The sequence below is a fragment of the Patagioenas fasciata genome, chromosome 2 (genome assembly GCF_037038585.1).
Source record: "Patagioenas fasciata isolate bPatFas1 chromosome 2, bPatFas1.hap1, whole genome shotgun sequence".
NCBI lineage: Eukaryota > Metazoa > Chordata > Aves > Columbiformes > Columbidae > Patagioenas > Patagioenas fasciata.
In genome coordinates, this window is record NC_092521.1 from 54,167,465 (window position 1) to 54,183,292 (window position 15,828).

Genomic DNA, 15,828 nt, shown 5'->3' on the forward strand with positions numbered 1-15,828 from the left:
CAAGAAAATTTACAGGGAAGGGGAAATTAAGTAGCTGCATTTTCTGCAGCACAAAAGAAGCAGACCCCCAAAATCTTGCTGATAGATGTGAAAGTGGCACAGGACATTTAGGACAGAGTAATTTGGGCAGAACTGCGTGGTATGACTGCTCACACTTGGCAACGTGGGTAGCAAGCAATCATCCAAGTGGGCGCAGATACTGCTGTAAAATGTCACTGCTGCAGTGAAGGTGGTACCCACTTCTGAAAAGAAAGAGACCCACCCTACCACAAAGGGCATATAAAAGCTAACACTTTTTACAAGCACAAGTGTTCGGTTGTTCTTTGGTTGTTTTTTTTTTTTTAATAAACAGAAAACAAGTGCTTGCATGAAAAGTCTTTACTGGCATTTTGCAGTGTGCAAAGTTTTCTGATGGACCAGTAACTATTTTAGTGAAATCAGGAAGAACAAAATAAAAATAATTGTGAAAATGTCCTTTAAAATTGAATTGAAATGATGGCTTGTTTGCTTGTTTTCTTCTATAGCTTGCTTGTTTGTTTTTGAAGTCATCCTGTTAATTGTCCTGCAGCCATGGTATGTACCAGATAGCCAAGAAAGCTGACATGGTGAAGTTATATACAGCATCCTTGTGACCTTTTTGCAGTGAAGACACATATCTGTCCAATAAAGCCCAGGCCAAATGACAGTGACAGCTGCCTGGTGGCATTCAGTTTGAATTGAACAGGTTTGACACAAGTCAGGAGCAAGTATTTCATTACAGACTGTGCACCAAGACCAACATAAGCCCCCAAAAGTGAAACTTTCCCTCAGCAGCTATGGAAACTGCCCTGGTGGACTGAGATGCATTTCACAGGCTCCTCCTTATCTCCTTGCTTTGACTTTCCTGCCTCCTGCAAGCTGTCATCCTGTGTTGGCATTCGCATGTTGGCGTAGCACTTGCAAGGGAAGAAAACCTCACTTCATCTATCAGGAGGGACACGGGTGTTATGGGAACTGAGCACTCGAAGAACGAGGGGCAAAGCAGCATGGTTTTTTTGAGGAAAGGTCCAAAGTTGCCTGCATGGGAAGATGCTCTTCTCTCAGGGAAGGAGCCCAAGTCACTGCTGAAACGGGGATTGCGTTATGTCAGCTTGAGCCTCATAATGAAAGGGATGACCAGCACGCCTGACTTCTTGTGGGGACTGCCCGAGGTGCAGAAACTGAACCTTTCACGCAACCAACTGGTGGTGATTCCTCCTTCGCTAGGGAAACTGGACAGGCTGGTAGTGCTTAACTTGGGTGGTAACTGCCTCAAGTGTCTACCTAAAGAGATTGGGCTGCTGAGGAACCTGAAGGTCTTGTTTGCCAACATGAATTGCCTGAAAGAAGTACCGTCAGAGCTCAGCTTATGCAGGAAGCTGGAGGTTTTGAGCCTCTCTCACAACTGCATCTCACAACTGCCCTTGAGCTTCACTGACCTGACAAGTTTGAGAAAAATGAACCTCAGTAACAACTGCTTTGTGCAAATTCCCCTCTGCATTTTTGCACTGAGGAGTTTAGACTTCCTGCACCTAGGGTCCAACAGGCTTGAAAGCATTGCAGAGAGTGTCCAGTATCTGGTCAATCTACAAATCTTTATTGTAGAAAATAACAACATACGCACCCTGCCACGGTCCCTCTGCTTCATCACCACTCTGGAGTTACTAAATGTGGATTACAATGCCATCCAGACTCTCCCAGATGACCTGTACCTGCTGCGTCGCCTGCCGCGCATCGCGTGGAACCCGATGGACAAAGGCCTCCACATCGCCCACAACCCCTTGTCCCGGCCCCTGCCTGAAGTCGTCGAGGGAGGACTGGATGTCCTCTTCAACTACCTCAGGGAGAAGAAGGAGCACAACTGAGTTTCCGCTGAGCTTGGGATTAAGCCTGTCATCAAGACTCAGAGCACTTTCCTGCACTGGCATTTCCACTTCATAACGCTCGGATTTCGAAGACTGTGGATGGCTTTAGCCATGGCTGGAGGAAAGCAAGTAAAGTATGATGGTCTTGATTAAGTGTGTAAAGAATAGACTTTCTAAAAATAGCCACCTCTGTAACCTTCAGCGTTGGTGTGCTTGTGTCTTTTAGGGGAAAAAACAAAACAAAACAAAACAACAAACTTGTGATAAAATATTTGCTCTTCATTTGACAGAAACAAATTAAGGCAGACTGCTAGAAGTGCAGAAACACGTATTTGCCAGCTATTAGGTTGGAGGAATATTAATATAAGTTGGATTTACTATATGTGATTGCCATTGCACTTTAACTCCTGCTCACTTCTTCATACACAAATAAACCACTACATAAACAAACAGTGCTACCTAAGTGAATCTCAAGGAAAATGTTTAATTTACTTTCAGTAGTGAATATATCCTGAGCTATATTAGCTCACAGACAGTATATGGCCAGTTCAATACCATTTGTTGTTCACCCCACAGCTGTGTGCTGGCCTCTATAAATTACAGGTGAAGATTGCCTTCAATGAGGCCTTTCCCATTTGTTTGGAAGAAGACCCAAAACTTCCTCAAAGCCACTAGTTTTCTTCCTGAGACACACAGCCTTTCCAGGATGCCAACACCGGTGTGTCACATCAGCCGGTAGCAGCATCCACACACAGGAGAGACATGAAGGTGGGTCCTTATTCCTTCCAATGGAGACTGTCAGATGGAGTTGCACATCACTAGATGAACAACTGCACTCCGTGGCCTGTTCTGTGTCCCTGCAATCGAAGTGGTGGAGTAACTTTACTCAGGAAGCAGTACATCTCCTAATATTTATTTCAAGAAAAGCAGCATCAAACCAGTCATCGGCTTAAGTAAGAGCTTCAAAAACAAATACTTATTTCTGTTATTTTCATTATCAGCCAGTAGCATAAAAGTCAGGTCTTCTGTGGTTTCTCATATTGATCTTCTGTGAATGTCCTTCATCAAAGTTTTATCTGGTAATAAAGAAGCAGTATGAAAGAGCTGTTAACAATTTATGCAACCTGTTTTTTTGTTCCCTCACACCAGCGTAAAACAGAAGCAACTCTGTCGAAATCAGTTGAGATATATTCTTGTAATGGTAGCGTAGAAGAGGAATGAGCTTGTAATTCTTCAGCTAATTAAGAGTATTCAAAGCCACTTTTAAAGTGCTTCCTATCCTACGTGCAATCTCAGGAATCAATGATTACTTTCTAAAACATCATTTGCTCAAAATTATGGAAGGCTGTGGAAGGCTGATTCTGCATCTAGTGAAGTTAATGGACAATCCCTGGCTGAGGGAAAAACTCTTCAGCAGAGGTAGAAGCAGCAGACAATTATGTTTTTCGTAGGTACCTCCGAGCAAACACAGGACTTTTGGCCACGCTAATGTTATCAGTGCGATATTAAATGTAGCAATGAAGAATCTGTGCCCACAGAATATTCTGCTCTGCGGCTACCTACCCTGATACTTTATTATGTTGGATTGTTTTGTGTATCGTTTGTTATCTTAATTGAGTATTTCAGTGTTACACCCAGGAATCTCAGTTTCCAAGTGTTCAGTCAAGGACAAATCTTATGTTTCTAGTACACAAGAAACTTTTTTCAAGGGCACATTTTCTCGAGCATTAAGCAAACAGACAAAGTGGGCGAACAAACACCAAAGCACAGTTATTTTGTGACTTTTTTTACTTAATATATGCTTTAAATGTAAAAAAAAAAAAAAATTATATGTAGCTTTACATGTATTTATTTCACCCGTGCAATGAGATTTATAACAAAGTTCCAGGTTTTTTAATGAACAATACATATAATAAATTCATGTATAAATCAATTAACATCAAGGAATAAAGATGCAATTATTTATAGGAATACCAACAGATAATTCTTGGAGGGGATTAGACACAGATTATTAACTTTTCTAAATGTCTGTTTCATATCTGTAAGTCTGGCATTCACGTTAACTCTGCAGTCCTGTAATAGTGCTTTGCAGGAAAATCAGATGCCAATGGCATTAATCACCTGAAAAGATTTTCCATGTATCAGTATCCAGGATTATGTGACACCAGATAGCCTCTGATGTGATCTGACTAGAAGAGGTATGCACAGTAATTTACATGGAAGATGTGAGACCAGACTGTGTGTGTTTGTTAGGAGACCGCTACGTAGGGTGAGAAACAGTGCATGATTCAAGAAAATGGTCCCCAGACAGGGGATTAAAAGGCAAATTTGACATAATCAAATGCATCTGGAAAAGTAGTTATAATATGAAGTGCAATACCAATAATTTAAAATTCAATTATTCAATTGAATAATAACCTTTTGCTCAAGCTAATAAACCTTTGTAAGCATACGAAACACATAAAAAGTCTCTGCCTTTTTAAACAGAATAATAAAATTCATTGAATAAATGGTACTTTAATGTATAATTCAGATTTTACCATTAAGAAGATAATTTCTACTGAACTGCTTGAGTCTTTCTTTCATTCCTCAATTAAGACCCTTATAAATAGCTTTCTCAGAGACACAGAAAATGATCTCGCATACTAAAGGTAGTATTTTGAATTCTTCCTGTAAAAAAAACCCAAAAACTGTATATCACTGCTAATGTATAGAAACATACATGAGATGCAAATAATGATATATGTGTTTGTATCTGAGAGGGAGCAGGATAGAGAAAGCAAGCAAGAGGAACAGGAGGGAGATGGAAAGCATGGTGTCACACGCTAGCCCTGGTTTTGAGCAAGGCATTAGCAAAGAATTGGTGGATCTCAGCACTGTCATCCAATATTAGCTGTACAGACAACAGGAAAAAAAGAAGCTGAAATGCTGCAGGGACTGTAGTCAGATCTCATGATATATGACAACAGTACCACTTCTATGTGTATACTAAATTATATGATTTTGACTTATAATTTTTTAGAGAACTATATACCCAGTGTTACGCGTGTTTCTAGTACTGAAGTTTTCTCATTCTAAGCCTCACAGCAGCATAGCTTTTGAATGTATCTACTATTTGTGTTGGTGGTGGTGTCCTTCAAAGGAATGGAAAAGTGGGATCCACTTGTGGAAAACGATACTCTCTTGGCAGGGTGACTTATCTATGGCTGTCACTTAGAGAGGCTCTCAAAAAGCTGAAACTCAGAAAAATTCTTGATGTGGACGAAACAAAAGGGAAAGCACAAGAACAAAGTAGGAAGAACAGAGTCAGGGGTCAGACGGTTGGGATAAATGTAACGCACAACAGGGCTATACAATTTGTTCCCCAGCTATCATGAAATACACTGGTGGTACATTTGGTGACGTGAACAGATTCCATCTATTTTATTTTAAAATGAAAAGAAAGCTGCATTCTGTGAAAAGTTTAAAGTCTAGTCAACAAGCAAAGCCTTTGAAAACTGCAAGTTTTCAGGCTCTTGAGCTAACTGAAGTTAGTGACTTCAACCTTTGACTGAAAGGAAAACATTTTAATCTGATGTGTTGCTGCAACACTTCACTGCAAATTAAAGCTGCTCTGGAGTTATTAGCCAAACCTACTACGTGGGTAAACTTCCTCACCCCATTTGTGACTTCACAAAATCCATTGCAATGTCCCAGCAGCCCTGTGGGTCCCCCACAGCCATGTAATCTGCCCAGGAACACCAGCCCATTACAAGGGTGAAGCAGCAAGAACCTACAAAGACCACTTTCCAAGATGCACTGGGGTGGCATTTCAAAACGCTATTTTTCAGATTCCAGTTGAAAGATCTTGAAATTCAGTTTAAAGATTTTATGATTATAATTTGCGTTGAAAAATATGTCAACATTTTTTTTAATTGCCAGTATTTTCTCCATACTCTTCTTCATTCCCATAAAAATTCCTATTTTTTTGTCAAACTCAATAAAAGTTTCTAGGCATTTTTACTATATACATTCTGCAGTTTAAGCTTTTTAGGATATAAATGAATATAAATGAATTCAGTTCCTACACCATAGCTTCAGGAAATCATATCTTTTACTTAATATTTTTAAGAACTTTACAGTCATCATTTATGTGAAGGAGGAGATGTCTAAAAAGTGTTGCACTGACCCTGGAGAGATTTGAACACCTTCTTTACTTTGCTAGGCCAACACATTACTTGAAAAAAACATGTCACAGCATATAATTTCCACAAGTAGAAAAATCATTGATACTTCAGCTTACTTCCTTAACTGAAGGAAAAAAGAAACCGCAAAGACTTTCACCACATGAGAGATAAATAAAGGTGAATAAAGAGAGATAAATAAGGGAAAGAAAAAGAACTAATCATCTGGTCAGTATGGTTTCACCAAATTCTAAGAGTAAATTTGCTGCACAACCTTCAGATGGCAGTTCTTGAGCAATTCAGGAGTATTTCAGACTGCCTTGCACGGTTCTAGTAAGTAAAATTATTATGGATGAAAATAATTATATAAAAATAACAACATTTAATAATTTCTAAAAGATTAAGAAAATATGCATATTATTATGTCACGTGTTATTCTGCAGTCCACAAACGTGGGAGCTGAAATGCTGAAACAGTTACAGTCAAAGGAAGACTTCTTCTGACTATTGAAGGGTCTGTATTTATAAGAGAGTATATACATTTACAATTTCGTATACGATGAAAACAAGACTTAAAGACTCAGCTGATGTTTAAATGGGTATGAAGCTTTAGATATATTGGGACAGACATACACTTTAATACCCACATGTGTAGTAAGTCTGAAAATCCTTTTGTAAAATTGCATAATCCTTCCTCTGTACATGTAAGAGGCAGAATAATTGTAAAAGATGAAAAAAGAGACACTGAAACAGCTCTTCTTAGAAATGTATTAGGTTATCTGAGCACCCTGAACATCCCAAGGGGAAATCAAATTCATATAAAGATTTTTTAAAAATGGGAATTACATAAGAAATGTTTTTTTTCTCCCAGCAATTCAGAGAAAAGCAAACTGCTGACATTATTAGTTTTAAATTATTTTTTCATTCCCTTCCTATCTCACCGATTCCATCCATTTATCTGTGGTGCAAAAAGGGCCGATCAGCCTTCAAAAACCATCCCTCAGTGCCATCTTCTTCAGGCCAGCTGTACCGACAGCACCCTGCACCCCTAGGGCCTCCAACCGCCCCGGATTACTTTGCAGGGTTTCATGATAAAGCCTGAAATTTATACTCCAATGTCTGTGGAATCACGTCATGCACGGCTAAAAAGGTGGTTTCCAGTGAAGCAGGCAGTGTAGCAACAGCTCCAGAAAAGGTCACTGCAAATTACCCTGCCTCATAAAGTGAGCTTACCCAGGCAGACTGAAAAGAAGACCAAAGGGCACAGCTTTATGTTTTCCTGGGGCTCAGAGGAGCTTCAGACACCATAAATTCATTGATGGATAGCCAGTTTTTAATTTCCACTTCCCAGAGATTACAAAACAAATATTTCTCTTTTTTTTTTTTTTTTTGTTTCATACAACTCTTTGAGGGAAGTATATGTTTTCTTCCTTATCTCCAGCCTTTGCACCATGGGCATACTCACAGCAGCAACAAATTGTTTCTCCTCTCCCGCAAAGCCAAGGTTGCCAGGTGTGGGTGGGCACGAAAATGTACCGAGGGCCTGATCTCTCACCCACCACGCAAGGAGGGCAGGAAGGGGGAGGCTGGCAGGCTCCACAACCACTGATCACAAGATGGGTAACCTATCCAAAACAGGTGTCGTGCTCACAGCACCAGCTTCATGGACCTGCCTTAGAGGTTTAAGGCAGCGATTAACCCTCAGATGCTGTTTCCATGGGTAGAGTGAGATGGACATGTCACTCCTGGGAGAATGCCAATGAAGGAGCCTGGTTGAAGTATTCTGTGTTTTCCCAGTGTCTCGCCCCACTGGCCAGAGAGTGGCCCAGGACATCTGCAGCCTAATTTAGTCATCTGAAATAAGGTCAGTGAAGCCGTATGGCGCAAATATCTTTCTTTGCCTGGCCTTGCCTCTGCAGCATGTGCACACAGGACAAGAGGTACTGTCTTGCAATCTGATATAACATTCAGACTTGCTGAAGAAGGGTTAGAAGATATGTCGGAGAAACATCAACACACCTGCAGCAACCTGTGTCAAATGCTTTCATTGGCAAAAAATCCTTTCTCCCCAGTTGTTACATTTTCCTTGCTTGTTCTTCATCCTTTTTCTTTTTAAAAATGTAATGGAAGTGTGTGTATGTATATATCATGTTTGTATTGATCTGTGCATGTAGACATATTTTGCCTATAGAGGAAAACAGAGACTATTAGTGGTTCCTAATTTTGTTTGCCTGTGTAAGCAGACAAGCCTTACCGGCATAGACTAATATAGTGCCTTGCAAACGGCACTGATGGGGGAGCTAAAGAATCCAGAAGAATACCTTCAATTTGGGAAATTTATTCAATCACATGTGACTTGGTTAGGATAATGCCTTTCCATAGGCATTCCTGTCCACAACAGTCCTGTATGTCTTTCATCACACTTACCTTCTCTTTTCAGTTGGAAAATAACACTGAAAGAATTGATTGTAATGTGATGTTTCTGTGTCCTGCCCACACACAAGGGAAATTACAAAGATGCTAACCTTGAATTCAATTAATTAAAAAAAAAATCCCTCTGAACATGTATGTGTGTGTGTGCATTTGTGTGTGCATGTGTTTGAAGGTATCTTGGAGGTTTTTACAATGCTTTGAGATGTACTATCTGAGGAATACATGTGAGCTGACTAAAAAATAGTATATTCCACTGCAAATAAAATGCTAGCAATTTAACATTAAAGAAGGACTTAAAACACATAACAATAATTTATATTGCTTTTGAATTTATTTTACATTAGTAGTTTTTTTAGTGTCAGATATCGCAAAGTTCATTGTGAACTTCTATTAAACAATGTAGGGTTTTAAAATATGGAAGAATTCTGATTTGTGGGTGTTTTATTGATCAATAATCATAGAAGTAGATAAATTCATTTTCTGTTAGTCACTAAAAGTTTAGTAGCTCTTGCAGTGAACTATTTGACATACATTCTTTAGCCCATTGAAAAAGAAAAGTTAAATTCTATACAACCTGATCAGAAAATTTACAGCTCTGATATCAGACTGAATGCTTTTGGAGTTCATTTTAGCCCAAATGTTGTAGAAGGCTTAAATGGAAAAGTTTAGAGAATTTTCACACACACAATTGTCTGGGCTGCTCCTAGAGATAGGGTGAAACACAGCTGGTTCAAAATGAAGTTTAAGTTCAGAAGAACTTTAGTTTTTGGTTGCTTATCAAAAGATTATGTATATGTTTTACCCTTTCTCTTCAATCTCCACATTTTATTTGGATAAGTAAATATACAGGGTGTTTCAGAAAGATAGACCCAGTCTGAAACACTGTATCTTTGAATTTGGGTCCATCTTTTTGAAACACCCTGTAGCAATCTTACTATGAGTGTTTTGATAGTCTCTTCTTACACTGCATGAGAACATAAAACCAGTGTCTCACAGGTGTTAGGTACTACATTTTCTAGCCCTGCCTGGAGCACCGGAGGTTGCTCTGGTCTAAGTGATCTCCCAGGACTTGTAGAACAGAAAGCAAATTAATGCTTTTAGATAGCCTTTGTAAGTTTTCAGTTTTGCAAAGCCTGTATCAGGGATAGATTTGATATATTTCTCATTTGGCTCCAAGTTATGAATTTACAGCACTTCAGATGTTTCATCTTCCTTGGACTCGCATGCAGATATTAGAGTGCACGGGTGAGCAAATTCATCCAGCATGTCCGAATCTTCATAAGGACTAGCTGTAGGGGAGGATGTGGAAATTCGTCAGGACCTCAGAATTCTCTTTGGTGTATCAGGTGACCATTAGAGAGGCTATTTAGTGTTCTTTAGGTAGGCTAATATGTTGCAAAGCAGTGACATTTCACGACTTATTTGCGAAGCTAATAGTTCTTCTAAGTAAGTCATTTTCACATTTTACATCAATTTAGCATAGTCTAGATTTGAATAAAGGCAAGCATCGTGTTTCTCTTGTCAGCGTTGCCAGAGTGATGAGTCACCAAACTGGGATTTCTGCAACAGTCCCCATTCTCTCTCGTACTGCCCAAGCCAGCAGTTGACTATTCTGAGTAGGACCTGGGCTCGTCTGCATATTCCACAACAAATACACAGCAGAAATGCCCTATATTTGCCTAGCCACAGTTCATACTAGCAATTTTAAAATATCAGATAAATAATAAATATAAGGGGTAGGGAGGGGGAAAGAATTGCCACTTTAGAGGCTACTGCTAGACATCCAGGCACTTCAATAAGAAGCCTGGACAGCTGATGTATAGTTTGTTTGATACTAGCAATCTGCATTTGCCCATTAATTCTGTTGCCTTTTACTTTTCATTTGTCCTTCCACCTTGTTTTACTATGTTCTCTCTTTTCTATTGTTACCCACTCTCCTTCCTTTTTTTGTTTTGCCTTTTTGTTTCTTATTAATGAGTTTCGACATATTTAATTAAATTTGACTGCTTGACTGATGCTGGTTCAACCCTCCTTTTCTGAATTTGCCCTCCAAATCAAGTTAATCATTAGCAGAGGCCTGTCTTCATCAGCTATACAGAGGGATAAAATAAATGAATAAACGAAAAATGGTGAACAAGCCTCAGGAAGCAGGAACTGGACTGAAGAAGAGCAGAATATACTTTACTCTTAGTGGCATTTTTCTGTGCCCCTGTAACTGATAAATCCTCAGTCTCCAATGTGATTCTAGATGGACGTTTATGTTAACCAGCTGCTGAAGGACTATTGCAAATGTTAAAGACATAGGAAAGAGTCTATGCACAACTGTGAACAAACATGAAGTCATGTCCTTGCCTGACTCGTTCTCCAGAGGTCCTCTCCTGCTCCCAGTGAAGCTCTACATAAATTCTGTTACCTGTAGTTTGGAAATGAGGAATTTTGGTCCCTCTGGTTGTCATGTTGCTATGGAATGATTTAGAAATGTATAAAGGAAGGAATAGATTAGCTTGTCTAGCCTCAGATTTTGCTGTGTCCTGTAGCCAGCTACATTTGTGCCTAGTTTTCCATTTCTGCTGTAAAAATATGCTCTCCTCACTCCCTTACACCTGTGTGTAATACACTCCTATTCTTTGGCGTCAGCCCTTTGAGAGGGAAGCTGCAGTTCTGAGGCTGGAGCAATGATGCATGGCCACAATCGCAGCAAGTGGTAACAATTACCCTGGTCACAGGAGGAAAAAGGTAGGATTAAAAAAAAAGGGAAGGTAATGGGATGCGGTAAAGAAGCACAAATTTACCTGCCTGGTTTGAACTGACCTAGCTGATGTGCATGTGTAGTGCAAAACTCAGCGTTGCCCTGCCATGACTGTCTGGTGATTTGGGGGGGACAACACCTCTCCTTGCATGGGGTACTCACCCCAGCAAAGCAGGACCAAGGGAACTGCTCCTACAAGTCTCACCTCCCATTGAGTACAATGGGAACTGCAGGCATGCAGAAGTGAAGAGGGCTGGACTCAGTGTACACAGAGCATTATGATGCAAGAAATGATGACATATGATTATGATATGATTATACATAATATATTTTATCCACTAGTTCTGGAAGGTATCAATCAGAGCTGAAAATAATGTTGTTGCTCACTGTGGGGTGCCTGGAGGTGCAGTCAGCTCCATGGAAGGTGGTGTTGCATCAGTTTTGCCTTTAAGGGAAGGACACAAAATCTCTTCCACCTCCAAGGAGAACCTCCTGTTTCAGGATCCATTGAAACTGAGAAATAGATCTGAACTGACTATGACAATCGGTTTTTAAGTCCCTTCTCAGCCTGACACTACAAAACATAAATCAAACCACTGTACAGTATTGCTGAGCAAACGCAGTTAGAGTCTTATTACATAAAAGTAGGGAAATAATATGACTAGAAGGGTATTTTAATACATTATACTCATTACTTGGAGGTTTGCTGTCAAATATATGAAATATTAAGCAAGATATAATAATCCCTCTAGTAATGTAAAAATGTTCACATTTTTAATCTAGAGATCTCACTGATGAGGCGTGATTGTTCAACATCCTAGAAGGCAGCTTTCTAAATTATGCTATTCCCCATGGCAAGTGAAGGACAGATCACAGACTTAATAGAAGGAGCATTTTTGTTTTTCCTGTTGAACAATGGGATTTACATTTCAGCCCTCCAGCAAGCAGAATTACTCATGATACCTTCTAAATTAGTACCACCTCATAAGTTGTACCCAGGGTACCTCCTAATTTAACAAGTAATACATTTAGGAATCCCTGAAAGGCATATTATCTCCTGTCTAATATATCATTAGCACTGTGTATAATTTCTGACACAATGTGCCCACCCCTTCTTCTAGTGAAAGATTCCCATAGGTTAAATAGGACACTGTAGAGGTCCATTTCTGGCTTCCCATTATATTTCTGTATCTGCAAAGGAATTAAGGCTAACTGCCAGAGAATTATTTCCCTGGTCTTTCAGTTTATGTGTTTTCGTAGCCGCAGAATAACAGCAGAATTGCTGGTCCATTACGTTATCATTTCTATTTGATGCTATAAAAGTAAATGCTATATTCATAACCCCATCTCCAGATGAAAGAGAGTTGTCATTCCAAGGTTAGGATATTTACTTCTGTATCCTGAGCTCTCCTGGCTGATTCAGATACCTATGCTGCTGCAGTCATCTTTGAGCTGCTCATACAACTCTGTGTCACCACTCAAGACAGCGGCAGAAAATACCAGGAGAAGAAATGCTGGTATAACAGTTCCCGTTGGGAAGCAGCTGCTCATTAATATGCTCTCAGACTGTCATACTTTGAGATGCTGGTCAAAGGTGTTTGCAAAGCTGGAAATCAAGAAATGTTCACCTCTTTCAGCCTTATCTGTGCTAAGAATTTAACTCGTTGCTGACAAAACACATCAGCAGCTGGAACAGCACTCACACATGCTTAGCCAGAGCATGGAGATACTGGTAACAGCTTAGTACATCACCCCCAACCCTCATCTGAGCTCTTCCACTGTTTGCTTCCAGCACAGAGCATGCCTGTGGCACCAGTATCCAGTTGCTTTGAAGGCTTTGTTCGCTTAGCGTCAGTATCAGACGCCTTTATCCCAAGCAGAGGACTGCTGGCAGAAGAAAGCTGCTTTTAGGCAACCTGGATCCCCACAGGCATTTGCTGTGAGAAAGGCACCTGAGACCTGGCATGGCCACAGCTGGCTGGGGTACAGCTATTCCTCACTTCCCTCAGGCAGTTCCCACAGTCGCTGCTTCCAGCAGAGGCCTCACTGAAGTTCAGCTACTTTCCCTCAGCATGGGTAAGGCAGAGCAAACACTGAATCTTCTGACTTCAGACGGAATGTCCATCACTTTATTTATTTACTTTGTTATTGTGCTAGCTAGAATGGCTTGCATCTATGAACTTTTGATAATATTCTTAACCATAGCTAATAAGCATGGCACAAAGATGCCCATCATCTTCTTCGATATGGGCGGCCAAGAGTATACGCAATAGGAGGGTGGGGGTTTTTTGTCAGACTCACAAGACAACATATATTTATTTCTGGAGATACCTTCCAGCTGCTTAGTGAGGTGACAAAGAAATAAATCCAGCTACAGACTCCCTGTTACTTCCTTTGTGAATAGCCACCATTTGCATTATAAACATTTTAACAAAGACACATTGAGCTAAATTTAACCCTGTGACTTTGATGAGTTTAGGCCATTGACTTTGTGGAGGAAAATACAGAGCTGAGTCTTGTTTTTGATTAAGGTCACGAGTACAAAGAACTCTCTCAAAAACTGCCACTGTGGGACCTCAGCCAGCAGAAGCCCATAACCAAATAATGGGAACTTGTTATCACTCTTTGATTATACGTATCTGTTGGCTAAATATGCACAAAATGAGTATCTCTTATTTTTAACATAATCTTGTTGCATCTATTTTTAAAGAACAAAGACTCCACTCTCCATTTTTGAAGGTCCCACTAACTCATTCAAATATGGTAGATTGAATTCCAGAATGACTAAATTTGATTTGTAATGAGAATCAGATCAACAGATTTTTCTTATCTCAATGCAAATGTCCTTCATCTCTCTAACTCAAGAGTCTCGGTCAATTCAGAGTTGACTTTCACAAACTCCCAGAATTCAATTTCCTGAGCAGGAGACAGTATAGATTAGTTTGATTTATAATAAATTTCAACTGCTCAAGGTAGCTACTGCCAGCAGAGTCTCCTCTCTCAGAGCTGTAGATCTTAAAATATAGGAGTCAGATACTGAGGTTAATAATTAATGTGAAGCCTCCAGATCTTATAGCTATTCCAATCTAAACTAATCATGCAAAGTTCCAAGAAGCTGAAAAAAGAGACAGCAATAAAGTCACATGAAATGTATCTTTGATGCAGCCTATGTGTGTTTCAGATACTTCAGTGACGGAGCATGCATGTGTTCATTACCAGTAGACACCAGAATTCATATTTTGAACCCATGCAGCTGTCTTCAATTCTTGGAATTCATGTCTCTTCGTAGCAAACACTTCATCACAAGTTTTATCCCTTTCTGAAATTCAAATTCAGACCCTTGATTGCAAAGATCAGGTCTGCAATATGAAACATCTCAAAGTTACCACAGAGCGTCTGTTGCCCCAGAATCCCACACCATCTAGTTCCAAAAGCCTCGCCTCCGCTCATCGTTAGTGAGTCTGGGAACAGTAGCAAAGGATTTAGAGGCCAACTTGGAAGTCTTCAAATTAACAGAAAACCAAAGTTTAACACCTGCAGCAGACAAATCACAAGGATTCTGTAACACATGTGCAATAAGAATAGGTACCTAAGCAATGGTCTAATGAGTAAAATCATTAGATGCTTGAGTATGTCAAGAATAGCCTTTTAGCTGAAAAGAAGGATGTCCTAGTATGGAGATATTTTTCAATGGGACCTATTAAATATAATACTGACTGAGCTAATGATGTTAGACTACTCATCCTGCAAAATGTCCTTACGGAGTAAGTTGAGCAACCAGATGGAGTACATAGGACAGTGAATCACCTTGTCAAAACTCCATTCCTACTCTGTCCTGGAGGTGTTTTGGGGGAACTCTTTAAAAAAATAAGGTTGTTTGAGTAAGGACTAAAAATATTAGATGCATAAACATGGATATGTGGATTACAAACTTAAATGCACCAAATTTTTTTTGCAGAGTGACAACACCTGTATTTTATGAGTTCTATTAGGTTCGATCTTTAGAAATTAGTTTTGAGAGCTACCGATGAAAGGCATTATAAAAATTCGTAATACTGATGAGAATTTTCTATTATAATTGCGTCAGATAATGTAACGTATAAAGAGATGTAATGAACACTGTGAAAAGGACTGTGCATAAAAATACGGATTGAAACCGACACCAGATTTGCACGAGTAGCAGAAAACCCTTTTACGAGGTGACATAAATACAGCATAGAAAATAGAATGGACAGCAGCTGTTTGGTTGCTTACACATTGATGATGTGTCTTGCTGACGGACTGCTTTATAATGGACTGGTCCTTCACCGAATGTCTGAACACAGCGTCCTGCTATGCCAAGAGAGAAAAAACGTGTTTTGTTTTGTTCTTTTTTTAAAATGGTCAATGTCTCTGATAAGGGTAGTCCGGAAATGTGTTTTCAGGAGGCCTGTGTTCACATTTGGGTACAAAGCTGGGCTGGAGGAAAGGCTGGGTTTGATCCCCTCCTCAGCCCAGTGCTACATGGGGGCTCTCAGATTCACTGCCATCAGTGCAGCCGTGCAGGAGACAGCGAAAATCAGCTTGCTTCCTTAGGGGAGTATGCGGCAGATGGCACTGTT

The 15,828-nt window shown here is 39.9% G+C and overlaps 1 protein-coding gene across 1 annotated transcript; it reads left to right on the forward strand.

The window, feature by feature from the left end:
* Window positions 1–381: 381 nt before the first annotated feature.
* On the forward strand, window positions 382–3,765 carry LRRC30 (leucine rich repeat containing 30). Its single transcript, XM_071805538.1, has one exon. It carries the CDS (start codon window positions 987–989, stop codon window positions 1,881–1,883), a length of 897 nt encoding a protein of 298 aa, XP_071661639.1. The 5' UTR covers window positions 382–986; the 3' UTR covers window positions 1,884–3,765.
* Window positions 3,766–15,828: the final 12,063 nt, after the last annotated feature.